The 27,899-nt window shown below is 41.0% G+C and overlaps 1 protein-coding gene across 1 annotated transcript; it reads left to right on the forward strand.

Annotated features, from left to right (window-relative positions):
* Nucleotides 1–6,375: 6,375 nt before the first annotated feature.
* atad1a (ATPase family AAA domain containing 1a) lies at nt 6,376–26,996 on the forward strand. Its single transcript, XM_085179367.1, has 10 exons — nt 6,376–6,496; nt 6,906–7,106; nt 7,391–7,489; nt 7,564–7,684; nt 10,588–10,788; nt 11,481–11,587; nt 11,701–11,790; nt 12,418–12,468; nt 12,711–12,883; nt 16,301–26,996. Exons 2-10 carry the CDS (start codon nt 6,933–6,935, stop codon nt 16,428–16,430), a joined length of 1,146 nt encoding a protein of 381 aa, XP_085035493.1. The 5' UTR covers nt 6,376–6,496; nt 6,906–6,932; the 3' UTR covers nt 16,431–26,996.
* The last annotated feature ends 903 nt before the right edge of the window (nt 26,997–27,899 follow it).

Consider the following 27,899-nt stretch of genomic DNA (forward strand, 5'->3'; position numbering starts at 1 on the left):
GCAGTACGCTACAGCGGCCACACACCTGAACGCAGCGTACTGAGCAGAACGTCCTAAGTAATGCTGGCACATGTGCTGAGAGTCTGCTGCCTATACTTTGAGATTTAGCCTAAAGCTATGAAAACTATCATCTTAACTAAACATAAACAAGAAAAAATGCGCATATTTCCTGAAATGCTGCAGCATGCTAAAACTATATGATTGTTTTTTTACTTATTTCCAGAACTTTTTTTTTTACCCTGAAGATGGAAGAGACGAGGAATCCTGTGAGGAGAACCCTGTGTTTCTACTCCACTCCCCCTTCAAAGACACTCCTATTTCTTTTGACTTGCACACAAAGGGAGCTTCATATTGCATCGCAGAAGCCTATAGGTAACCGTGGAAACTCTGCAGTAACAGAAAGTGATAATCAATAATGAATATGTGGCAGGTCACAGCTCAAGAGCAGGAGAGATAAGGTGAGGTAACCCCTTTTTTTTTAATAGTCAAAGTCAAGGAGAGGATGTTGATGCTTGAGTTTCCGAGGTCAACTACTCCACATGACAACGAGCAGCAGCCGTGCTGCAGGGGTAACGGTATCAGCGGATGGACAGCAAAACAGGAATTGTAGAGATTAAATTTTTTTTCCACTGTCACAAATCATTTGCATGTCCTGTGTAGCAGGGAGCAGGAAAGCTCATGCAAGTGTTTCATTCTTGGAGGATGTCATTTTGCCAACAAGGGCTGAATGGTATATATACTGACAGTCCTCTCTGGCAGTGTCTACCCAGCAGGCTACTCTTTATCTGCACACTGAATGCATTCTCCTTTATTTATTCATTCATTTCCACGTGGCCAAGTGCTGTCACTTTGATGAATTGGAGCTGGGGCTGGCCAATTGTTTTCACTCGACGGGACAAGTCTCACATGCTCTGAACTTAAACGTCCTCCTTGTCAGAGTAGCTTTGCCACTTCTGTGCTTTTTCGAAGCCCACATAAGGGCTGCCGCCGTTTGCACACGTACGCAGACACCAGCTCCCACTGTCTAACTTCCCTGGGGTGTTTCTTATTAGAGTTTCCTGAGGGATTTGAGGTGCTCATTTCAATTTCATCTCCTGCGTTCACACCGCTTTATGTCACGTGGAGATTATGGACCCACCAGGTCCAGCTTCTCCTGTGAGGATGTCATCCTGTTGAAGTGGTGAGGTTTTTCTGGGAACCCACTCCACCCCCTTTAAGTTGGATTCCAGTTCACTATGATAAATCACTCTTCTCTTCCTGAACTGTAGCCTTTATTCTTTCTCAGGATGTTCAGGTGAAAATATCACAAATGTCAGAGGCAAAGGAAGAAGAGGAATATATAATAAATAAAAGTGAAGTTAAGTTTATGACTGTCAGGTTTTCTTTCATCGTTAAATTAGGTGTCAAGTCAGTATGACAGCAGTACACTGAAGCACAGAAAAGTATTCAGCACCTCAACAATAAAGACTTATCCCACCAAACTACAGTGTCCACAGTAGAGCCCTGTTTAGCACATATATGTGCAAACATTTGACATGAAATAACACGCAAACAAGTTCAGTGTGTTTTGCATAACGTGTTGCATGTTGCCCGTGCAGCCGTGACATTCTCCCGGAGGTCTCCACAAACACTGCCGCTGCATGTCATTTTAGAAAGAGATAATCAGGCCCAACAGCCTGTCACCGATGACAGGTGATAACGCATTATAAGTCTGCGTTTACGGAAAGAAAAAAAGTGTTGAAAATCCATCTCATGTGATAGCGCTGAGATCCGTGTCTCCGGGGGACAGAAATCAGCTTATGTTACCATCTTCAAACTTTCACTCCATGACAGTAACTTACAGTCGTTCTGCTAGCTCTCTCTGGAAAACTTCCCTTTAATAAGACACTGTGTCAAGCTTTTACATTCAGTTAATATACCTGAATGTTTTATTCGGTTACACTTTTATTATTTGTCTTTTTAAACTTGTCACTACTGTTATTATAGATAGATAGATAGATAGATAGAGCAAACTGAATGGGATAGCATGTCACTGCTGGATGCTGTGGCAGCCATGCTGGTTCAAATCCCCAACAGTGTCAACAGCAAAGCACCCCCACACCATCACACCTCCTCCTCCATGCTTCACAGTGGGAACCATACATGTAGAGACCATCTGTTCACCTTTTCCACGTTGGGTGGAACCAAAGATCTCAAAATTGGATTTCCACTAGTCTAATGTCCATTCCTTGTGTTTCTTGGCCCAAACAAATTTCTTCTGCTTGTTGCTTTTCCTTAGTTGTGGTTTCTTAGCAGCTATTTGACCATAAAGGCCTGATTCATGCAGTCTCCTCTGAACAGTAGAGATGTGTCTGTTACTGGAACTCTGTGTGGCATTTATCTGGCCTCTAGCCTGAGCTGCTGTTAACTTGCGATTTTTGATTTTTGATGAATTTATCCTCGGCAGCAGAGGTGACTCTTGGTCTTCCTTTCCTGGGGCGGTTCTCGTGTGAGCCACTTTCATTGGAGCGCTTGATGGTTTTGGCAACTGCACTTGGGAACACATTCAAAGTTTTAGCAGTTTTCTGGACTTGCTGACCTTCAGTTCTTAAAATAATGATGGACTCTCGTTTCTCTTTACTTAGCTGATTGGTTCTTTCCATAACAGGAATTCTAACAGTTGTCAAATAGGGCTGTCAGCTGTGTACCAACCTGACTTCTGCACAACACAACTGAGGGTCCCAATCCCATTAAGAAGGCAAGAAATTCCACAAATGAACCTGGACAAGGCAGAACTGTGAAGTGAAAACCATTTCAAGTGACTTCATCATGAAGCTCATTGAGAGAAGGCCAAGGGTTTGCAGCGCTGTCAACAAAGCAAAGGGTGGCAGCTTTGAGGAATCTAAAATATAAAACATATTTAGTTATTTATCAATTTTTTTCATTGCTAATTCCATATATCTTGCTTCATAATGTCTTCAGTATGTCTCTACAATGTAGAAAGTATTAAAAAATAAAGAAAAAGCATTAAATAATAATAATGGATTGGATTTATATAGCGCTTTTCAAGGCACCCAAAGCGTTTTACAATGCCACTATTCATTCACTCTCGCATTCACACACTGGTGGAGGCAGCTACAGTTGTAGCCACAGCTGGGGCAGACTGACAGAAGCGAGGCTGCCATATCGCGCCATCGGCCCCTCTGGCCAACACCAGTAGGGTAAAGCGTCTTGCCCAAGGACACAACGACCAGGACAGAGAGCCCGGGGACCGAACCGGCGACCATCTGGCTACAGATGCGCTTCCCATCCCCCTGAGCTACAGTCGTAAATGAGAAGGTGTGTCCAAACTTTTGACTGGCAGATTATGTATGGAATATTTACCCTGAATTCCTGGCTGCATTGATCCATTAAACAACGTTATTTTCACATCAGAATGTCTGACAGAATCTAAATGCCTAATCTAAATGCATGGATTGATGTGCCATTGGGAACGTCTTCTCACGTGCCTCAGGTGATGGAAGAGAAGGTAAAAACAAATTATCTCTTGGCTTTTGGGGGGTATTTTCTATGTGTCGCCAGTGCTGGAGTAACCACACTGAGGCCTGCAGATTTGAGGAAACAGTAGAGGGTTGTCTGTCTGGAACTACAGCTGTTATCATCCTTCTCTGGCAATGTCGGCAGGTTGTCGACTTGTGTGAGTTAACTTGGCAAAATGAACAAAGAGTGCTGGATGCCTGAGGAAGCCTCGGCCTCATGTGAAATCCTTTTGTTGAGCAGTATCGAACCGAGTCTCACCCAGACATCCATTCTTTCATGTGTCTCTTGTCTGTTCATCCCTCTGCTTTTCATCCGTGCCAAATGACTATGATCGGCTTATTTGTCATATGACAGACATGAATCATTTATACTACGTCCTTGAACAGTTATCAACGGGTAGGTGCCAAAAAAGGGCAAGCAGAAACCAGAGAAGCACTGCAATTAAAGAGAATAAATGAAGGTTACGCATAGGAAGCAGGCTGCTTGTTTCTTTATGACCACAAATGCCAGAATGTCTTTTTTAAAAAAACTAAAATCATAACAAAAATCACAGATAGATAGATGGATGGATGGATGGATGGGTAGGTAGGTAGGTAGGTAGATAGATAGATAGGTGGATGGATGGATGGATGGATGGATGGATGGATGGATGGATAGATGGATGGATGGATGGATGGATGGGTGGGTAGATAGATAGATAGATAGATAGATAGATAGATAGATAGATAGATAGATAGATAGATAGATAGATAGATGGGTGGGTGGGTGGGTAGGTAGATAGATAGATAGATAGATAGATAGATAGATAGATAGATAGATAGATAGATAGATAGATAGATAGATAGATAGATAGATAGATAGATAGGTGGATGGATGGACGGACGGATGGATGGATGGATGGGTGGGTGGGTGGGTAGGTAGATGGATGGATAGATAGATAGATGGGTGGGTGGGTGGGTAGGTGGATGGATGGATGGATGGATAGATAGATAGATAGATAGATAGATAGATAGATAGATAGATAGATAGATAGATAGATAGATAGATAGATAGATAGATAGATAGATAGATGTTGGTGTTATTTAAAAGTAAAACCTTGCGCTGGCAAGCAAATAATTCACTCCCCAATGATTCCTTATCCTGTGCAGCTCCAGGTAATTTCTCTTCGTCTGAGACCGAAAGGGTAATTAAATACTGTGTGTGACCAGCATTTACTTAAGTGTTTAACACTTTACCTTGTGCACTTAAAAAACTAGACTAATCCCATTATCCTTTTGTCACACACATAAAAAAAAATCAACTAATATAAACTGAGAGAAAAAGAGTGGTGCGGTGGAGCATAATGACAGAACTATTGTTATTCGACAAGGATTTATATCTCTAACAGCAAAACAATCATTTGCCAGACTGTTTTCTCCAAAGAATGCAATTTTGGCATGTGAAAGCTCCAAGCAGCTAGCTTTAAGTTTTACTTCAGCCTCCGCATCGTGGAGGTTTGACAGGGAGCTGAATATGTTTTTTCTTTCTGTCTTTTTTTCTTCTTTTGTTGTACTCCCACCTGCTTGAGAGTGGTTGTTTGGGCAAGGTGCAAGGCGTTGTGGGAATGTAGAGCCCCGGCTGCACTTTGCAGATACACAAGCCTGCGCTTTTATGCTCAGACCCATCAAAATGGCCGAGTCAGGCTGCTATCTCCTGGGACTTGCTGCTGCAGTACAGGGGGATTGAAGCTTTTCATGAAACATTTTCACAGCCAAAGGTGTGCAGAATAGCAGCCTGTGCGCCATTTTCCACAACAAAGGTGGACTTAACTTCACTGGATGGTTAAAGCTGTAACCGTGCAGAATTTAATTCTGCATCCAATTTGGGAAACTAATTGGTCTACACAGGGTAGAGGCTTTGTAAGATTTTACTTAACTCAAATGGGGAATTTTAAAAAAGTAATATTTTAAAAGACAAATTCTCATTTTCTGGAGCATTATACAAAATATAACTAATCACGTCCAAATGGTGCGGTAAGCTGAGCCAGGCTGTTGTTTATTTGGATCTCAGGTTAAAGCATGGGCTGTGTGTCTTGCAGAAATCTGGGTGTTCATTAAATCATTTGATGCAAAATGTTGTAAATTAAGCAGTTCTTACATAATTAAAACAGTTTTTTACACTTTTATACTTTATATTTTTCTTAGTAGTAATACGATGATGAAAAACAGGGATTCGTTTGTACAAAAGCTCCAAAAGCATCATCAAATTTAGCTTGGACTCCGTGACAATTAACAATCCCTTAGGCGCATGTGTGATAAATTGCTTGTAGGAGAAGGCCATTTGTTACAGCCTTATCTTTGAGACTGCTGTTTAGAAGACTGAATTATCCATTATCAGACCGTGCTGAAGATGAGTGGAGACCAAACACAGATTACGGCTTGAGATTTGTCCTATCTTTTACTAGGGTACATTTGCATGAAGCATACCCCAGGACATGTTTGGGTGTCCAATCACAGTGTTTCCTGGCAGATCCCAGACACCCACAGAAAAGCATTTCACCCAAGAGCAAAAAATACTGTAGAGTCTTTTAAAACCGTGAAAAAAGAGATTATGTGATTGGTTGTTATAAATTATGTTAGCTACAGTATTCCATGATGCTGCTGAGATTTTTGTACAAAATATATGTAAAGCTATTCCTTTTATAAATGTAAGCTTTTACTCAGTTCAATCAACATATCCACAACTGACTTGCCAAAACTATACATGTTATTTCAAGGCTCTTACCTTTCCCGTGGGGGAGTAATAAGGACTACTATTTCTGCAGCACTGTAAATGCTGTCCACGCTACTGATGCGTGAAATAACTGTGTGGACGTTCTGCCATCCAGTGGCTAACTCTGTGAACTCCTCATCGTGCTTTCTGGAACTAAAGTGTTTGTTCCTACCCGGACGTCAAAGGTTGTTGCACCGTGAATGCATTTTCGTTACGTTCCCGTTTTGTAAGTGTCACTATTTTGTCTTTTATGTTATAGTAGAGGTTACGTTTAAGCGTAGCAGCACACGTAGCAAGGGTGAGACGTTTTATTTCGCGTGAGGTCAAAATTTCACGATGTTACAAACAGTTTGCTGCTTTCAAGTTGAAGCTCTAGCCTGTTAGCTTTAGCTTCCCCGGAGAAGCTAACCTGCGAATTGAGTTCATTTATTCCAATAAAGAATGTAAACCACGAATGTAATTTATTTACTGAAATAGCGACATTGCGTTTGCATAAACATGACCCGCAGTCCTAGCTTAGGCATCATAAACCGAATACAAGTGAGAGCTTGTTTAGCCTTATAAAAGGCGAGAGCTGTAATTGACCTTATGTGGTTGTAATAACTTCGTTTGTATATTTCCACCTCGTTATCCAGCCAATGGATTGACATCAGCCATCAGAGATGCTGCTGAAAGATCTGCCCAGGGAGGCCCTGATGCGGCCGTTGTCTAGGAATGAAGTGGTTGGCATGTTGTTCAGGTTGACCGTGTTTGGTGCCGCCACGTACTACAGCATCAAATGGGTCTTAGATGCAATGGATCCTACCTCCAAACAGAAAAACCAAGCCAAGAAGAGGGTATGTCATGCATCAGCACACATTATAAACACGCAGTCTGTACAATACCGTAAGCTCAAGGTTGATGCTGTTATTGAACAGCGTTACAGAAATGCTGCCAAGGTCGGGCGTTTTTCCTGGCTTATAATGCAGCAAGCACTATCTGTTCTTGTACTTTCAAAGCATGATGTAAAGATGCTTTGAGATAATAAAAAAAAAAAAAAAAGAAAGATTGGCTCAGTATTGTGCACAATGTCTGTTATCGTTTTGTGTCTTCAGCTAAGAAGTGTTTCTTGACCCTTCAGGCAGAGCAGTTGATGAAGAGGATTGGTGTCGAGGGGGTCAGACTTACAGAATATGAGATGAACATCGCATCTCATCTAGTTGATCCACAAACTATGAAGGTAACGGTTGTAATCATCAGTCTTTTTTTTTTTATTTAGCTCAGAGATTTATGAATAACTTCACCTTCCTGCAGGTATCCTGGAGAGATATTGCAGGTCTGGATGAAGTTATCAATGAGCTTCAAGATACAGTCATCCTGCCCTTTCAGAAGAGACACCTTATGGCGAATTCCAAACTATTTCAGCCTCCCAAAGGTACCACAGCATGAAATCTAATCTAATCTGGAACTGATCAGATTTTACGCTGACTCTTTAAACAGGAACTCTTATGCTTTTTATTATTTCCTCTCATGTTGACGATAAGGACAGTGTACATGCAAGCATTCCTTCAGACTTCTCTAAATACTGCTATAAGTATGAACAAGGATGAACTGAGGGGCTGCACCAAGACTCTGTATAAGATAAATAAGGCTTGTTTTTAACTGTGTCATACAGTGCTACTGTAGTAGTGTCTGTGATCCAGCTGCAGAGACATTTAATCTTCATGTTCCCTTTAAGGAACATAGAAGGTTCAAATTTGACATACAGAGATAAAATATAACAAAGTTAAAACTGTTAAAATTAGATCAATTTTTTTAAATTAGTTTTTGGGAGTGGAAAGCTAGTTCATTATGTAATTCATTGGTTAATGCTAACTAACAGCGTTGAGCTCCACCTCCTGACATTCAGTTTTGCTGTAGCCAGAGGACTGACAGTCACTAATAGAAGAGACCATAGAGCTATATTTTTGTTTTCAGGTAAAAACCAAATTTAACTCTCTGTGGAGGATTGATATTTTCCAAAGTATAATGGATTATTACTCTGAGTTTTCAGTTTTGCTGTGTGAGTTGAAGAAAATGACAATTTGGCAAGCAGTTGAGTCAAAACCCCCTAATGCAGAGAGACACATCTCAGACAAGTTGAGTTCATCTGGCGCAGACTGGTTTCAAAGTATTGGCAGTCTATCTAGTTTTATAGCCTAAATGAGAACACAGTTATTTGCACATTTCTGCCAATCTTTCGGAGAGTGATCGCAGTCAGACTAGGGCTGGGCGATATGACCCAAAATTCATATCTCGATATTTTTTAGCTGGGTGGCGATATAAGATATATATCTCGATATTTTTTTAAAGCCATAAGTCACACTGTGTCCCAGATGTCACACAGGCATTTTTATTTACATACAGCATAGATTTACATGAAGAAATTACTCAAAAAGAAATTATGAGCATTTATTAAATAATCATGCTCCATAAATAAAAGAAAACAATGCTGTTTTTGTGCATAACAAAAAGCTCATAATTGTGCAGTCAAAATGTAAACTAACAGACGCTGAGCATAGTAACAAAGACAGATTTCACAGCTGCTCTGTTCCCAACTTCTACTGCGTGACTGACAGCCTTGAGTTTGAAATCCTCTTTGTAACCATGTCTCTTAACAGGTGCCATTTATGGCCCTTATACACACACAATACGGTAATATTACGTTGAAGCACAGTAGTATCACTCCGCGAGGCTCCAGACTACGGTAGCCGTAATGCTCCAACAATCCATCAAGCGCTGCATCTCCGTAGCTTACCAAAGTCGTACTAAAACATTTTTTGACAGATTGCTGAGCGCCGTGTACCACATAAAATCGGTTCGCGGTCAGTAAGCACAACCAGAATTCATACATAAGGCGCGCTGTCAACTTTTGAGAAAATGAAGGGATTTTAGGCCGTGCAGCCCCTGTGGGCTGTCGTTAGCATGGTTAGCTCGTTAGCGTGGTTAGCTCGTTAGCGCGGTTAGCTCGCTAACACGTTGACGCCGTCCAGCCCCACAACTCGCTAACGGAGATTTGCCGTGTCCATCTTGTCGCTGCCTGCAGGTGAAGCTATGGGGGAGGAGGGGGAGTTGTGTTGAGTGAAGGAGAGGTGAGGCCGAGTAACGTTGCACAGAGACAAAAGTGGACAAAAGAGAGGCAAACTTGTGGCTCCACAAGTATAATTCTAACGTAACATAGACTATATCGATATAAAGGATATTGTCACATCTTATATCTCGTATGAAAATATATCGATATTTTTTAAAAACTCGAATCGCCCAGCCCTAAGTCAGACTGTGATTATTTGGAAATCGGCCACCAAGCGACCTGAGCAAACCCTTGCAATCAAGAGCAGTCACTGTAAGTACTTGCAATTGGTCCCCAAATGCTAAAAAAAAAATCACTGTAGTCATTAAGCAAACACCAAGCTTTCTTAGTTGCAAGGAGGTTGCCATCCCATTTCTACTGTGGTGTGACTGAGCCATTGTGTGAATGGGATTTGGTTTTTCTAGTCATTCAGAAATCTTACTGTAAATGCAGTATAGCTTTCTATAACCTTGTTCTTTGTGTATTTTACTTTGTTTCTAGTGAGCTGTGTGTTAAGTTGAGATTAGTCAGTTGCCCAGTGAAGATTTGTGCATGTTCAGGATCATGAACTCAAGTTTAAAAACCTTCAAATTACCCTTAAGTTCATCGTGAAAAATCAGAATGTGTCGCTCTGTAAGAATGAGAACAAAGTTACTGTTAGATTTTAAATGTCCTTTTTCCCCCATCATGAACATTAATGTGGATTTGCATCAAAAACTAGCTAACATGAAATTACCTTCTAAAACTGTGGTTATAATTTTCTAAGTTTGTATTTTTGCCTAATCACTGTCAAAATATCTACCCAGTGAATAGCACTGCGATTTATATCTGCCCAAAAAAGCAGGATTTATCCACTTGGCAGCGTGACAGTGAAGGATCACTAAGAGGAATGTTTTGCTCTCTGTGGATAGTCTTTACACATAGCTTCAGGATGAGTCAACCTCCAAAATTAGCTGCTTTGGGAATCAAGTTCAGTCTCTAGACTTCAGGCTTTGTTTGTATCACATCATTTAAAACAAACCAAAAGGAAAAAAATGCTTCTGGGACGAGATCGAGCCAGGTTGCAAATGTCAGTGCAGTTGCCAGTGAAGGTTAAAACGAGTCAGGTTAAAATTACAAAGTCTATAAACTGCAGAAGTGAGAGTAAAAATCAGTTTTGTTTTTGTTCTGCTATTACAAGATGTGATGAGAATCACTGTATTTTAATTCTTTACTTTTCGTCCTCTCAGGTGTTTTATTATTCGGTCCTCCGGGCTGCGGTAAGACTATGATTGCCAAGGCAACTGCCAGAGCGTCGGGATGCAGGTTTGTCAACCTTCAGGCCTCCACGCTGACTGACACGTGGTACGGCGAGTCACAAAAGCTGACTGCGGCAGTCTTCTCGTTAGCTGTCAAAATTCAGCCTTGTATTATCTTCATCGATGAGATTGGTGAGCTTCATTTGCAGGACGCATGTCAAAAGTGTAGAATGTCAGTTTGTTGCACTTGTGGATGTGAGCTAGCTTCATTTTCATTCATTCAGATATGACAGATATTGTTCAATATGCATTACATTCTTTCCACGGTTTCTAAGTGGATTTGACCTTGTGATCGATATTGCAGTGCCCGCTGTAATTTAAACAGAATCTAAAATGTATCTGCCGACGATCGTGGCTTAAGAGTTGGCAGTTCGCCTTGTAATCGGAAGGTTGCCGGTTCGAGCCCCGGCTTGGACAGTCTCGGTCGTTGTGTCCTTGGGCAAGACACTTCACCCGTTGCCTACTGGTGGTGGTCAGAGGGCCCGGCGGCGCCAGTGTCCGGCAGCCTCGCCTCTGTCAGTGCGCCCCAGGGTGGCTGTGGCTACAACGTAGCTGCCATCACCAGTGTGTGAATGTGTGGATGACTGGTTGTGTAAAGCGCTTTGGGGTCCTTAGGGACTAGAAAAGCGCTTTACAAATACAGGCCATTTACCATCTTGTCTTTTTGTTAATCTTGTCTTTAAATTATATGAGTTCAATATAAATACGTTAGCCGAGTCCTAGCCACTCATTGCCCCGCATACTGTGTCATAGTCACTGCTGCAGAGCTGGCCAAGTTAGCAAGATTAGTCTCGTGTAAATGTTTTCTATGTGCTGCATGTTAGAATCATTTCTAAGGAATCGCTCCAGCATGGACCACGAGGCCACAGCCATGATGAAAGCCCAGTTCATGAGCCTATGGGATGGCCTGGACACCTCATCAACCACCCAGGTAACACAACCAGAATGCTTTCTTATACTGTAATGCAATTACCAGAAAGAATTGCAATGCAGCAGGTAGTTCCTGTGAAATAATGTATTAAAACTGTGATTCTCAAAATTTAGGTTATGGTGATGGGAGCCACGAACAGGCCGCAGGACGTGGATCCAGCCATTCTCCGCAGGATGCCCACAACTTTCCATATCGGCTTGCCAGTAAGATGTGTGCAAATACTCAAGGAGGCTTTATTCTGTCTACAGTTATGTCCATATATTTCTGATCACTGACAGTTTTTACCCCTCAACCATAAAAGGCTGATAGGGGATTATTGTCACCCCAACAGGTAAGCAGGCAGGGTGGACACCCAAGTTTGTGACTGCAATAATTTCTGAATAAGGCGATGTAGGATTTTGAAATTCAAACTTTAGGTCCATCTACTACAAATATCAGACAAGTTTGAATTTCAGTGACCTCAAGATCAAGGCCAGAGGCCAAGCTTTCCGATAATCTTGTGAACACCATGGGAGAATCTACTAGGAGCCTGAGGGGTAGTGTACCTAAAAAACCAGCGCATGTAATATCCAGTAGGGATTCACTGGCTTCTGATAACCAAAAAAAAATCCCTGAAAATGAGTTCACCCCTCAAACTCAACACTGCACTTACTCGGCTTTCCAGCTGTACCTCTGCCAGGTTTGAAATGGATCAGATGAACACTTGTCAAAGTTGGAGAACAGCGGAGGAAGCACATGCAAACATTCCTGAATTTATGCAGGAGATGTATGATGATAGGCTAGACAGTGATTTACTTTCCTAATACGAACGACTGTCCTCTCCTTTGCAGAACACAAGGCAGAGAGAAGACATCCTGAGACTGATCTTGGCAGGAGAAAACGTAAGATGGTTTCTTTTTATCTTTATCAACAGCAGAAGAAATTGTTCAGCTCTGCTGTTATCTTGTTCCATTATCATAGACTCATTTCACACCTGTATTTCCACTGTCACTTCACGTTAAAATGAATCAGATCACCCATGATTAGTCGGCACTTGATTGGCAGCAACAAGCACAGTTCAAAGATTAGTGACAGCTCAATTCTGTATAATCATCTCACATTGCTTGACGTCTTTTCTGCTCAGCTGAGCAACGCAATCAATCTGAAGGAGATTGCAGAGAAGACAGAAGGCTACTCTGGGAGTGACCTCCGGGAGCTCTGCCGCGACGCTGCCATGTACCGAGTACGCGACTATGTCCGCAAGGAGCAGATGAGGCAGATCGCTCAGCAGCTGCAGGGCTGCCAGGAGGAGGAAAGGTATGACTCATATTCAGACACCCACAAGATTTCATAGCACTTGTGTTCACTGAGCTTCAGTGACAGTTTGTGACTAGACCAGGCTGTTTGTTTGATTTTAAAGCACATATTACATTAAGTGGTGTTTGTACTGGTACACAGCCTCACATTCGACTGTACCATTACATCCAGTTTTCTTCAAAAATATTCACACTTCAAGACCGCTCAATAGTAGTGATTATAATACGACATAAAAGGAAGGATGATCTTAATTAGAATGACTACATCCCGACTCCTTACATACACAACTGTCAGCATCGCACAGTACTGTTATTAAACTAGGCGCTGTTAGAAATGGATGACTGGTTTTTATTATCTGAGCATATATAAAAGACTTATAGAAAAGATTTGTGAAAATATCTGATCTGGGTAAGCCTTTGTTCAGCTGTTGCTAAGCGACTACTGAAACCACTGTTGGTGCAAGCCATTGTTGCTGAAAGAGTATTTTTAACTTTTAAGTGTTGAGAACTCTGAGCAAAAGCATTCATGGCTCTTTCCAATTATAAAACCAAGGAGAAGCATCTGAAGGTGAAGGTGAAGTGAAGGCTCTGAACTGCATCACTGTAGTTCTCGGTAATCATTGCGATGGTGAAATCACATATTTCACACAGGATGGTAGGGGTCTTCCAGTTTCAGTGTGCACATTAATTCTTAGTACGTGGAGTATGCAGTGTGTTTGCAACAGAAGTTTACGTCTTATCTCATTCAGTCAGTTTGTATCCTGTAAGATAAATCTTTTACAATCAGTGACAGATTTTGTGAAACGAGAGTGAAACATCAGGCCTTGGGGTGCAGAATCCAGCCCACTGGAAGGCTTTGGGAAATGTAAAGGAGAGCATACATTTTGGACTTTAAACTGAATTTTAATTGAATTAAGATGGGAGTGGGGGGCTTACATTGGATCCACAGTATAAATATATAAATAAATAATAATAAAAGGAGATTTTCTGTAAATTAACAAAAACTTTCTGCTTCATAATGGAATGAGCTATCAGGAATTTTAGTGTGATTTTACACATGTATTTCATACAGTTTAAGCCCAAAGAGTTGTGCTCTTTCATTAACCTTCAGCAGCAGCATTTCTGTATTATGTGGAAAAACAGAGCTGTACTGTTAATCTGGGGTTTAGGTTTTTCCTTTTTTCAGAAAGATGTCTCTGAGAATAAAGGTGCAGTTAAACGTCTTTACACTGACAGAAAGGGGCCCACTTCAGCTCAAACTGAGCTGTATGTATTGTAAAAAAACAAAAACACTTTATAGTTATTTTTTATTTTATAGCAAAGAGAGCATATGTAAGTGTCTACATTTCGTTTGTGAAACCTTTGGAATTTTCCATGACCTAAAACATGAGATTTGAACAAAAGTCACAAAATTAGAAAAACACATTTCAAATTATTTTTGTATTTATTAAGGAAAATGATCCACTGTTGCAGATCTGTGAGGGGTGAAAGTATGCGTGCTTTCAGTTAGGGGTGGGCGATAGAAACGATATACGATACCAACGATATAAATTTGGCTATATCGCTCTATCGCGATAGCGCATGTTGATGATGTCATCAAGCTGCGCCTGTTTTGGTCGAAAGCATCGCAGCGGCTACAACCATTATCATCTGCAAATTATGGCGGGCGACAGTCATTGCAAAGAGATGAAGCACTTTTGAAATATGGGGAAAGGAAAAACTGCGCTTCCTCCACGTCCGTAACATTGATTCATTAATGTTGAATTCTCTCGCAGCTGTTCTGTTCCCATGTTGTTGCAGTATATTAATAACTAACCTCGTATTGTGGATGAATAAACTCAGTTGTTCTCCTGACTGAAGTTTGGCCCGTGTATAGCATCCTGCTATACGATTGCATTTGTCCCTGACCACCAGAATCCCTCACGTTAACTTTTATCGAGTGGAAAAAAAGTTGGCGTTCATCCTCCAGCTTCACTGTGCTAATGCTATGCTAACATAGCTGTGTCGCTAGCAATCACGTAGCACATCATTATAGACCAGGTAGCCCAACTTCAGTAACCCTACAAACGCCACTGCTGTTTAGTTTTCTGTCTTCATTTATGTTGGAAGTGGTAGCAGAGCTGTACATTTGAATTAGTTTCAAAAGTCTCTCAGTTAGAACATGGTATGAAATGTTTAGGTGTAAACTAGCGAGCTAACTTCCTGTTAACTTCCTGTTAACTTCTAACTCCGTTAAATTTAATAAATTCTGTTTTCATGGATTCATGGATGTAAAACTTAATTGTTACACCCAATCAAGCAGCAACTCTGATGATTTAATTAAAGATGAAATAATTTAGACCGTTTTTAACTCTTAGTGTTCGTTTGACTTTGGGACCTGAATAGGACGGAGTTTTGGACCCAGATTACTCCGCGAAGCTTTTCACTATGGCAGCCGTAATGCTCTGGTCCATCAAGCAGTGCAGCTTACCAAAGTTGTACTAAAACATTTTTTAACAGATTTCTGCCCAAATCGGTTCGAGGTCAGTAAGCACAACCAGAATTCATACATAAGGCACACTCTCGATTTTTGAGAAAATTAAAGGATTTTTAGTGCGGAAAATACGTTATACAGAAGAAAAGAATATATCGTGATATATATCGTTACCGCACATGCTTCAAATTATATCGCGATATGAATTTTAGGCCATATCGCCCAGCCCTACTTTCATCTCGGGGTTCAGGTTTTCTCACAGCTGCTCAGATGCCTTCCACGTCTTTTAAGTTGAATGCAGTTGGATTTATACTTCTTTCACCAGTCTGTGGTTGAAGTACATTCGTGCTAAGAGTTGGTGACGTACTGCGCGGCCCACTTTTTCTTCAGACCTCGGACAGATGTCCTGACATTTTCCATTACAATCTGACATTGAAATTCAAAATGTGTTGCTCCATCATGGCCCAGATGCTGCAAAACAGACACAAACCATGACAGGATGATTATGCTGCACAGATGGAATTAGGTTATTATGTTGGAATGCAGTGTTTTCCTCTCTTCTGACAGAAGAGATGGGTTTTTTATTTGAGCCCCAAAAGATGCTATTTTGGGCTCATCTGTCAACAAAACATTGTTCCAAAAGCCTTCTGGCATGTCTGTGTGATCTTTAGCGAACTGCTGACGGGCAGCAGTGTTCTCTTTGCAGCCCTGCCATGCACACCATTGTTGCTGGGTTTTCCCCTGATGGTGCCAATGTGAGAGATCAATTTTCTACTTTTAGGATTGAGTGTGGAAATCTGATGCTTTAGGTCATATTCATGTGGAAATCCATAAAATTTCTCCTGCGGCTCTAGTACATGTCGTACGCTGTGTGCAGTATAGAAGTATAAACCTGCTATTAGGCCTCTGCGCCTGACTTCTGATCTCTTGTGTCCTTGGCTCCAGACCTGTGGATGAGGAGCGGTTGCGACCAGTCACTCAGCTGGACCTCCTCTTCGGCCTGGACAAGATGAAGGAATCAAAGAAAGCCACAACCTTCATGCTACCCATCGTATCAGAGGTTGCTCTGGATTAAACACCATCTGTGGACCACTGAGGAAAAGCCAATTCTTCCAAGCTCTGTCCGCAGTGCGTTCCAACTCGCCAAGCTGAGACTCTGAGTGTTGGAGGTGTAGTTGAAAAAGGCGGCAGACAGACATGCTTTTCTTAAACCTAGTTTCCCAGACAGGGAGTTATTCTGAGCATGCATATCTTAAAGGACACACGTCATGTGTACAGTTACAACATATTTCGAGTCATGAGGTCAGTCTCCTTTGAAAAGCACGCGAGGGCACTGTGACAGCTTGTTTCAGAAGAATACAAAGCAAAGACCATTTTAAAATCACCAAATGATCCTACCTGCTGTTAAGGATTCATACATAACATGATGATGATGTTTGGGAACTTCACTGTGTGTTTTCAGATGAAGGTAATCCTTCGAGTTCCAAATCAGCTTTTACACCAATCTTTGATTTTTGGGGGAGTAAAGAAAAAAAAGCAACCATCTAAATCACTGTACAGTCATTTATCCCAACACTCTGGAAGGAACATTTCAGCTTCACTTTGATGCTGTTGAGTCACACACAGCGCATGCTCTGCAAAAGTTCTTATATGATAGCAACGTGTCCAGCAAACACTAGGAATTTTAGCCTCAGGAGTAGCAGTGAGAAAGAGGCAGACAGTTGTGCACGCTCTACTGCGTTACTCTTTAAAACAGAAGATTTTACTATTGGAAATCAATTCCACTCCCATTTTGCAACCTGTGTCGTCTTTATTGATCCCTGTCAGATGATAATGGAAGTAACTGTCACTTTGTTTTGCTTGATGTACTCATATTTCACATTTTATTTTCCAATGGCGAATTAACTTTTTTTGTTGTGCTTGTTGTTTTGGGGGTTTTGTTTTTTTTTTTGTTAGGTGGTTGGTTGCATCCTTACCTTGGAAAGTAAGACGAGAATGCATAAACCTCATTTGATCCTGTAGTTATGTATTACTCATGTACAGCTGTTGCTCCCAAGGAGCATTTTGAAGAATATTTCATTTGAAATTCTTTAAGATATAAATGTCTACTACTGCATGTTTTTAGATGTAAAAGCAGCTCTTCTGTAAATGGCAACAAATCATGGTGTAACTGTAAGGTTCACAGGCATTTGGTGATGGAATTAGGGATATAATTTTGTAATTTGGCCGCTGCGCACCACCACAGTGAGTTTGAAAGCACTGGTGATGTGATTAGAATGGTAATGGTAAATGGCCTGTAAGGACCCCAAAGCGCTTTACATATTCAGTCATCCACCCATTCACACACTGGTGATGGCAGCTACATTGTAGCCACAGCCACCCTGGGGCGCACTGACAGAGGCGAGGCTGCCGGACACTGGCGCCACCGGGCCCTCTGACCACCACCAGTTGGCAACGGTTGCCCAACGACCGAGACTGTCCAAGCCGGGGCTCGAACCGGCAACCTTCCGATTACAAGACGAACTCCCAACTCTTGAGCCACGATCGCCCGTTTTTCAGGTTTAACTGAGAGTGTTGTGCAACAGTGTTGCAAAACTATTTTAAAGCCATTTTAATGTTTTCATTTCCAAAAAGTAGGAGTAGCTGGGATATTTTTTCATTCATTTACAACAGTTATTGCACATTTTTAAGACCTTTTTATTCTTGTGAAGAAAATGCCTGAGCATATAGTCGTGGGGATTCCTTCTACACACACTGACCTCATTACTTGAAATTATGGCCATGTTTGATGTTTTCATCCAGTACTTGTGGCATTGTAACAAATAATAGGTCCTCTTTAAAAGCACACTCATGGCCTCACTATTTCTCGCCAACATCACACTCTTAACTTCTGTTTTTCAGTCCTTTCTCCACTCCTCTTGCCTGGCCTCTTTTCTTGTGAATTAGGTAAGCTTAGCCTGCTCACTGAGGAGGACGACTAAACGAAACGCGAGTCTAAGACAACAAAGATCTCTCGTGGCACTGTTAGAGCAGTCCTACGGGTGGCAATATTACCTCAGTAAACAGACTTTTGCTTCTTTTGGATCTGCCAGTCCAAAGAGTAGCTGAGGGCGAGTGGCACGGTTATCGCGTTGTTTTAAAAACCAAAACTTTGTCAAGCTTTTGAGAAAGCGCCAGCAACTGGAGCTCCTGAACCCCAAACACAACCTTCACTCTTCTCTAAAAGCAATCTTTGTCTGTGTGTTGTTATTTACAAGGGACTCTGACATGTCTGAATGCAAATTGCAAAGCACTTACTTTTCATGTGTTCGAGGGTCACTGTAATAGAAAATACAGCTGTAGTGATGAGTGATGTGATCCAGGAGCAGCAATAAAAGAAGAATAATGACAATAATCATCATCTTGTAAATAAAAGTAGGAATGTATTTAATTGTTGGATCAACAGTCCGTCCTTTTCAGTAGATCTGTGGTTTGTAAAACTGGAAGCAAAATGTTGGGTTGGAGTTGAGGCCACGATTGAATAAAGCTGAACGTGATGTATTCCCCTTCAGTGCTGTTTTTTTATGCTGCTTTAATGTCTTTTTATCGTTTCCTCTTCAACACAGAAAAAGGCCACGATGATTTCTCGTGGTTAATTTAGCCATTCGTGCTGGTAATGTGAGACTTGTCGGACTATTATTAGTGAGATCCTATTATGATCATTTTCACGTCCTGTTCTGCGCATTATTTAATCCAACAGTGACAGCAGTTTTCATCCACTGAACAACACATCCAGGTTACTTTATGGAGAGCATGGTTTTCACATCCAAATGCTTCCCATCAGCTGTCAGTAGGAAGTTGTGTCGAGCTATTCTGACTCGCCTTTGTATCAAACTTTGTTTTTTTGCCGTATGCTCACAGCATGTGTTTATTGATCTATCTGTGGGTCTCGTACAGACCTCCTTCCCACACAGTCTGAGTAGGCCAGGGTATATTTGCCACTAAGCCACATGGTGGCGCAGTATCTTCACCATGCTGGTACTGAAGCAGTTGTTACCGACTTATTTTTATTTAGAACAGTTTTATAACATTATAGTAGTACAATGAAACGGAGAAACTGGTTTGTTTCTCCCTCATTGGTTGATCTAGTGATATTTGGATATGTGTTGCTTTTGCTTGGAGCGACTCAGGTGACAGTTAAAGGCCAAAATGTTGCCGTGTGAACCAGTTATTGTGTCAGTGCTGCTCGAGCATCTTAGTTGCCTTTCGGGGAGAAAGGTGGCGCCGATCCAAATTCTTTCCGTTAGTGCAATATCACAGCAGATCCTTCGTCAGTCATGTTGCAGAAACGGTGCCCGTGTCTTATGTGTGTATGCCGAATATGAAAAATATCTTTAGTTACCCTGAACATAAATAATATCTGTTGTCGACCAGCAGTTCCATTGTGTTTCTCTTTTAACATAAGCATATAAAATAAATTCTGCTTTTCACCTCAGTGTGAGTCTACTTCATCTTGTTGTGTGTCTCTACACACATACAGACAAACATCCCAACCTGAATCTGGTGGCAAAAAAGCAGTTAACCTACCGGAAACCCTGATTTAGCCACTTCGTGCAAGCGTTTATACAATTTATTTAAGCGCGACGTAGATCTATCAAGTGAGGACTGTTTATACTCTTTTTTTTCTTATGGTCCAAAGAGCAGAAAAGCATAACATTTTGTCAGGTACTTCACTGGAAGTCTGAATTATCATAAACTGTTTGTAATTCTGTGGCTGTTCCAGTCAGTCTGTACCCTTTAGGCATGCAATAATAAGCCATTGTTGGCCATAATCAAGCTCCAGCTCTTTTCACTCTGTTGCTGTTTACTCTAGCTTTATTGCCATCATCTAACAACTTGCATCTCTTATGTCTACTTTTCAGGACTTTGACAGCCAAACAGTTTTAAAATTACATCTGAGTTTTAATGGATGTCCAGATAGTTTCTGAAAGGTCACGAAACTGGAATTATCCACATATGAGTACGATGCAAAATCTTATCCAGTGAGTGAATAAAAGGTTTTCAAAGTTTCCATATGGCTGCTAGTACAAAATAATTATCCTACTTTCAGCTGCCCTCTCATCTCAAGGGGTCACCACAGCAGGGAGCACAGCATGTTTGACTTGGCAGAGTTTTACACTGGATGCTCTTCTTGACACAATCCCAAACGGGATTTGTGTTGACAGCCTTTAGCTTGTCAAGTGATCGTGTTAAGCACTACACTAACTGTATAGTTAGTGCTACACTTAGACTTGTCGTCGAGCTGAGCGCGAGTGGAAAAAGGACAAACTGTGTTGTTCCAGATGCTGAAGGACTGTTGGCGTCAATATCAAAGAACTGTAAAAGATGCCAAAAGAAAACACTTATCTGACATTATTTTGTCAAACTGCCACAACCCGCGTGTTTTATTTAAAACGATTAACTCTGTTCTTAATGCACCATATACTGACTGTATCGAGCCCTCATCAGAAGCCTGTGAAAATTTTTTACACTTTTTTATTGAGAAGGTCTCCACCACAAGGGCTCAAATCTCTCCTTGTGCTCACGACTAGTGATGGGTCATTCGTGAACGAAATGGCTCTTAGAGCCGGCACTTTGACGTGAACGACGCGAGCCGGCTCCTTATCGCGAGCCGTCACGTGGGTTGTTTTTTTTTCCTTTCTCTCACCCTCTCTCTCTCTCGCACTTTTTTTCCGCTTCACTCTGCACGCGAGCCTTGTGCTTTACGCTGGGCAGAGGGGGGAGGGGCGGTAGTTACACTCTCAGTAGCACAGGAACAGAACCAGAGGGAGAGAAAGAGAGCCAGGGACAACAACGTCACATTAGAAAGGTATAGTAATCATCCACAACTATTTTCAGTTGCAGATGATAAAGGATTCAGAAAGTTTATTCATGCAGGTCCATATGACAGAGAATATGCATGTTCTTTTTGTTTTCATATTTTAATTTATATTTAATTGTGTTGTGGTTTGCAGTGTCTTGTGTTGTTTCACTTTAAATTTGTAAAAGGAAAAAGCTGAAAATTTAAATAGTTAAAAGTTGAAATGTGACTAGTTGATTTTTGTATTATATGATTTATTTATTACATTTTATGTGGAGTGAATAAATAAAAGTATATTTACGGTGGCCCCTAGAGACAACGCACATAGAAACTTAAAATCGCGTACAAACACGTACAAACTCCGAAGCACGTACAAACTCCGAAGCACGTACAAACTCCAAAACACGTAAAAACACGTACAAACTCCAAAACACTTACAAACTCCAAAACACGTAAAAACACGTACAAACTCCGAAGTACGTAAAAACACGTACAAACTCCGAAGTACGTAAAAACACGTACAAACTCCGAAGTACGTAAAAACACGTACAAACTCCGAAGTACGTAAAAACTCAGAAGCACATAAAAACTCAAAACACGTACAAAAGACAACAGAAGTGCTCCAGGATGCTAAGTGCAGTGTTGAGCTTTTGTTACCTAGTGGCTACACAAGCCAGCAAGTACCAACGACCGGAATTGGTGTGTGGTAGTAGCAGGTAAATGAACATTTTTTTAAATTATTTGAATATATATGAGTGCCTGTGTATAAATACACAAACAATACACACATTCTTTCAATTGTGTAATTTAAGTGATCTAGTAGCTCTGCTTTGGAAGTTCAGTTCATGCTAGAAATGTGTTTTGGAGTTTGTACGTGTTTTGTCTCTAGGGGCCACCGCATATATTTATATATAAACATATATAAATAAAACCGCTTTTTTTACGTTAATAATTCCTTTTGTGCATAATTTTATATTATTGTTAATAATAAATTAATTAAAGCAACAAAACAACCTCAAGAGCCGGTTCGGAGCCGAAAGAGCCGGCTCTTTTTAGTGAGCCGAACCGAAAGAGCCAGATCTCTAAAAAGAGCCGGAAATCCCATCACTACTCACGACCTCTCAGTCTCTGTTTCCTGCTCTGCTGTCTTTGACAGGTTTGAGCTTTGACTCTGTCCTTTTCTGTTACTCTGTCCATCTCCAAATGATGCTGTCCCTCCTCGACTTTTAAAAGAGGTGTTACCTACAGTTGGTCCTTTGGTTCTTGAGCTGGTAAACCATAGTCTGATGTCAGGTGTTGTCCCTAAAGATTTTAAACATGCAGTAGTCAAACCCCTGATTAAAAAACCTGCTCTTGATCCTACGGTTCTTGCAAATTACAGGCCTATCTCCAAACTACCTTTTCTTTCCAAAATTCTTGAAAAGGTAGTTTACAGCCAAATAATGGCCTTCCTGGAAAAGCAATCTGGTTTTACACCCTTTAATAGCACTGAATCAGCCCTTTTAAAAGTTTTTAATGACATATTTTTAGCGACTGATGCTGGGGACTGTGTTGTTCTTGTGCTTTTAGATTTGACAGCTGCGTTTGATACCGTGGATTATGCCATTTTATTCTCTCGTTTGGGCACAGCACTGGAGTGGTTCAGGTCCTACTTGGCGGGGCGAACTTTTTGTGTCAGCCTCGGTGACTATGTGTCGTCCTCCGCTCCCCTCTTGTGTGGTGTCCCACAGGGCTCAGTTCTAGGTCCCCTCCTCTTCTCTTTAGATCTGCTTCCTCTTGGTTCTGTGCTGAGAAAACACGGCATTGCTTTCCACTTTTATGCTGATGACTGTCAGATCGATGTCCCTCTAAAGAAAAAAGGCAGATACCTTACACAGCCATTACTTCAGTGTCTCGATGACATTAAGGCTTGGATGTCTGTTAACTTTTTAAAATTCAGTGATAAAAAGACCGAGGTGATGGTTTTTGGTAGCCCCACTGAGGCCCCCAATGTGTATGTAGATTCCCTGGCACAGTATGTTAAGCCAACTGTCACAAACCTGGGGGTCAAAGTGGACTGTAATCTGAAGTTTAACAATCAAATTAAGGCAGTGGTAAAATCTAGCTTCTTTCAGCTCAGGCAGCTGCAAAAATAAAGCCAATTCTTCTTTATCTGTTTTTAAGTTACTCTTGAAAACCCACCTCTTTACCCTGGCCTTTGACACCACGTGAGATGTTGGTTTTTATTTTTATTTTTATTTCAGTTGTTTTTAGGAGATTCGATGCTGTTTTATCTTGTTTTTGTTTTAATATAGGGCTGTTTTAATTTTATGTTTTCTGTGTTTTATTTATTTATTTTGCTGTTTTCTGTTATTCTATTGTTTTAACTTATTTTCTGTACAGCACTTTGTTCCTGTGCTGGGTATTTTAAAGTGCTTTATAAATAAAATTGGATTGGAAAAAATTTGGAACTGTAGCCTAGTGCATAATAACCCACTAGACACCCTCAGAACTCAGACTGCACACACACACACACACACACACACAGAGTTGAAGTGGATGGATGCTTTGCCACATTCCCAGACGAGGCGTCTGGATTATAACCCTAAAATTTAGCCCTGACCTTTTTTTTAGCAGCACCATGAGGCTGACATTTTGTGTTTTGTGTGAAATCTCTTGACACTTATTGATGGATTGCTGAACTTTACTAATAATAATGGATTGCATTTATATAGTGCTTTTCAGGGCCCTCAAAGCGCTGTACAATTCCACTATTCAGTCACTCTCACATTCACACACTGGTGGAGGCAGCTACAGTTGTAGCCACAGCTGCCCTGTGACAGACTGACAGAAGCGAGGCTGCCATATCGCTCCATTGGACCCTCTGGCCAACACCAGTAGGCGGTAGGTGAAGTGTCTTGCCCAACGACACAACGACCGAGACTGTCCGAGCCGGGGCTCGAACCAGCAACCTTCCGGTTACAAGACGAACTGCCAACTCTTTGAGCCACGATCGCCCCAGATACTGGACATACCTTAGATGATTTCTAAAAATACTGATACTCCTGTACATCTTTATCTACTATCATTTATTTATTTATTTATTTCCTGCAAATGTAATGACATTACCATCAACCTTACTGAGGCTGTCACGAGTTTTATTAAAAAATAAATAAAAATTTAAAGCTAGCATGCAGTTTTTATGTATTATTTTTATAACTGAAAAGACCGTATAGATTGGTCGAGGTTTTCCTGGCTTCAGCCATTAAACACAGTTTGATTAAAGTTTTACCTGAAATCAGGCGTAGTTGGTTTTTCCTCCATGTGCAGGAAACTGGGACCATAGAATTTTCAGTCAAGTTACTTAACCTCCTAGGACCTGGCGTCCACATATGTGGACATCATGTTTTGGGTTATTTAGACCAAAATACTCAATTTTGCTCTATAAGGGTCTGATATCCACTTACGAGGACATTATACTGCTACTGTTCTATCAAACTTATAAACAAATATCCTCATATGTGGCTCTTATTTTTCTTAAAAACAAAAATAAGAATTAAAAAAATCTGGTAATTCGTTGCTTTTACATCCATCGGGCTCCAATATACCCAAATATTAAAGAGAAATTAAAAATGCATGCCATGGAAGAGCTCGGGTCTTAGGAGGTTAAACATGGACGTAATTACAAATCACAAAATTATGTAGTTCATTAAATGTGCGCGTTAAATGTCCATCCTGCCTTGTACCAACAGCTCCGGCTCCTGTGGTTGTGTATCAGTGTAAGGCCAACAGATGCCATCAGAACTGCCTGAGAGCAAGATAATAAAGTAACTCCACATATCACATTGAATAAGATAAAAATTAAAGACATCCCTATTTCAGTGTCATAAGAGACCTGCAGCTCAAGAAAGGATGTGTCAGTGAGCGGACGCACCTGAACTGAAAAACAAATGATTACTACACAAAGCTGCAACTTAAGACATGAACAATCTCAGACTCCATCCATCCTTCAGTGCTCAAAATACCCTCCACCCAGGGTAGATCCCGGCAAACTACATGTGGGCCAACATGCTGTGAAGTATTTAGCAAGAACATCTTTTATTTAAATGTGACCTTCCCAGACTCTTCACTAACCAAACACAATGAGCATAAACGGAAGCTCGAGTTTAGTCTACAGACGCTCTTTTATTCCAGTAACCTTTAAAATAGTTGTTAACATATATTGAAAACAGGGAAATGTTCTCTCTAAAAACTATAGGGTTCAACCTTTTTGTGTGTGTATATGTAGTGGAGTAGTCCTGCTGGATGAAATAGCCTTTCACTTCCAAGAAACAATCCACTTTCCTAAATATAAAGCATAGCTGAACGCTGCTTTGACCTTTTTCTGCTCGGCTCACGCCAATTGCAGACTCACTCACCAGAATGTATGATATCAAAGCAGTGTTCAGCAAAGGTCACGCCAAGCCCATCTGTAGTATTTAACTCCTCAACTCCGACTATTGTTTGGGAACTCCTGACACAATCGAGTGAGTGAAGTTTATTTATGTAAAGGAAAGTAGATTTTAACCAATAGCAATGGCTGCTGGTGTTTCCACCTTGCATCTCCAAGATACGCAGCCACAGGCGTCTATGGAAGAAATATAGTATCATCAGAATTCAACTATTTTTAGACATTGAATTTATAACACTGAATTTTTATCCTCCAAATTTCCCTGCAAAAAATTCAACTCCAAAAATTCACCTGCAAAAAATTCACCATCAAATATTCACCTGCAAAAAATTCACCATCAAATATTCACCTGCAAAAAATTACCAAATTTCCCGAGTATCCTATTTTCTAAAGCACAGCATGTAAAGGGTAGCTCGGTTAGCAAGATGCTAGCATGTAGCGCTTAGTGAGACACGCCTCAGACGAGTTGAGCAAAGACCCCGTCTGTGTACTTTATACGTGAGCAACGGATTTAAATAAAATTAACGTTTCAAAAGACAAACTTGAAGATAAAAAAACAATATACTTACCGGAGAACCGCCAGGGTTTGCCGCTGCCATCTCGCTGCTCCTAAATTCCAAACTACCTCTGCAGACAGGCAGGGGAGGCGTGGAAATTGTCTTTGAGTTAGTCGAACGTTTTCCTTAGTTCGAGTAGATGATAAAATGAAAGAAAAATGAATGGGATTTTAAGTAGGACTAGGCGTTCTGTAATGATCTCTATTTAGGAGAAAAACTTAATCAGTCACCTTTAAACAGCTCTCTTTTAGGAGACACACTGCTGGCTAACGGTGTCATGTGATCAAACAGCGTAATTTAATTGGCTGAGAGCCGCTCGACTCGATCTAGTGCTGATTGACTATGTGCACGTTAGCATATGCTACTTCCGTGCGGAAACTCCTGTGGGGAGCTTTGTTTCCGGTGTCCTATTCGTGTCCTGTTTACGGTCCAAAACAAGTTAAGCAAATGAATGAATCAAGCAGCGATTTACATTTCTATAGATGTCTCGGGCATTTACCCAATATATCTGTAAATGATGTTCATCGACTTGTCGATATTTTTTCCGTGCCTCAGGGCAAAATAGAAAAGGGATTCAAATGTTATATTTCTCAGCTGTCCCTCGTTTATCGCGGGTGTTATGTTCTAAAAATAACCAGCGATAGGTGAAATCAAGACAATTTTATTTTTTGACGGTGCAAAACGTTTCGTGGACATCGTGGACATACAGCACTGCTCTTCAGAGTCACACTGCTAGCATCGATGCAGCGATTCTGTACTGTACAGGAGAGACGGCACGGAGGAGATCGTCTGCAGCAATCAGGACGCAGGACACAATGTGACGTAAAAAGAAAGCATGCAAACTTGCACTAAAAAATCCACGAAACAGCGAGGTGAAAGGTGAACCGCGTTATAGCGAGGGACCGCTGTAATTTTGAAGGTAAGTCACAACATACCCTTCGTAAATACTAATGTATAGAAACCCTTACCAGCAGTTTTTTGTGTGGCTTTTTTCACGGTTTGTTAACATGCTGTGTAGGTGTGTACTTGACTAGCTGATCTCGACATAACGGGAAACATCTGGTTTGACTATTCTTCACCTGTAGTTTGAATGCTGAACATTTGCCTGTTTAAATCATAAGACCAGTCACTATACAGAGATGTGCTTCTGAATGTGGACGATGTGTCTTCTGATGCAGTTCTGCTTGTGTTTAATGATGTAAACAACTGATCGATTTAAACTCTTTAAACGTCAAAATTGATCATTCGATTTTTTATGACACAACAGTGGTGAGTGTTCCCACCTTCTGCTCTTTGTAACTTAACGCAATCTTTCCATTTTCGAGTTTTGGACATGATTTTGGAGGATATCTTCGCAGTAGCGATTGACCGCAAAGTAAAGCTACCGGAAATGTACAACCCCACATCCGGCCTCAAACCAGGAAGTTAGCATTTTCTCGTGCACAGGGTCAATTGTTCTGGCTTGGGTTCATCACTTTTGCAGTTGAATTTTTGCAGGGAAATTTGGAGGATAAAAATTCAGTGTTATAAATTCAATGTCTAAAAATAGTTGAATTCTGATGATACTATATTTCTTCCATAGGGCGTCCAACATGCAATCTCATGTATTACTGAAAATGCATGGTTCAGGTTAATGGGTGCTGTGGCTGGATGGAACCCATTTTATGTAGGTCTCTATTTTTAAGTGTAGATAATTGCAGCCTCTTGTATGGACAGATG

Source organism: Neolamprologus multifasciatus, chromosome 12 (assembly GCF_963576455.1).
Source record: "Neolamprologus multifasciatus chromosome 12, fNeoMul1.2, whole genome shotgun sequence".
NCBI lineage: Eukaryota > Metazoa > Chordata > Actinopteri > Cichliformes > Cichlidae > Neolamprologus > Neolamprologus multifasciatus.

Bases quoted from the DNA above. Each gene is read 5' to 3' on its own strand.
- atad1a (XM_085179367.1), top strand. From the start codon at position 6,933: ATGCTGCTGAAAGATCTGCCCAGGGAGGCCCTGATGCGGCCGTTGTCT. The intron at 7,490-7,563 runs GTAACGGTTGTA...ACCTTCCTGCAG, and splicing joins TTGATCCACAAACTATGAAG to GTATCCTGGAGAGATATTGC. The intron at 12,469-12,710 runs GTAAGATGGTTT...TTTTCTGCTCAG, and splicing joins TGATCTTGGCAGGAGAAAAC to CTGAGCAACGCAATCAATCT.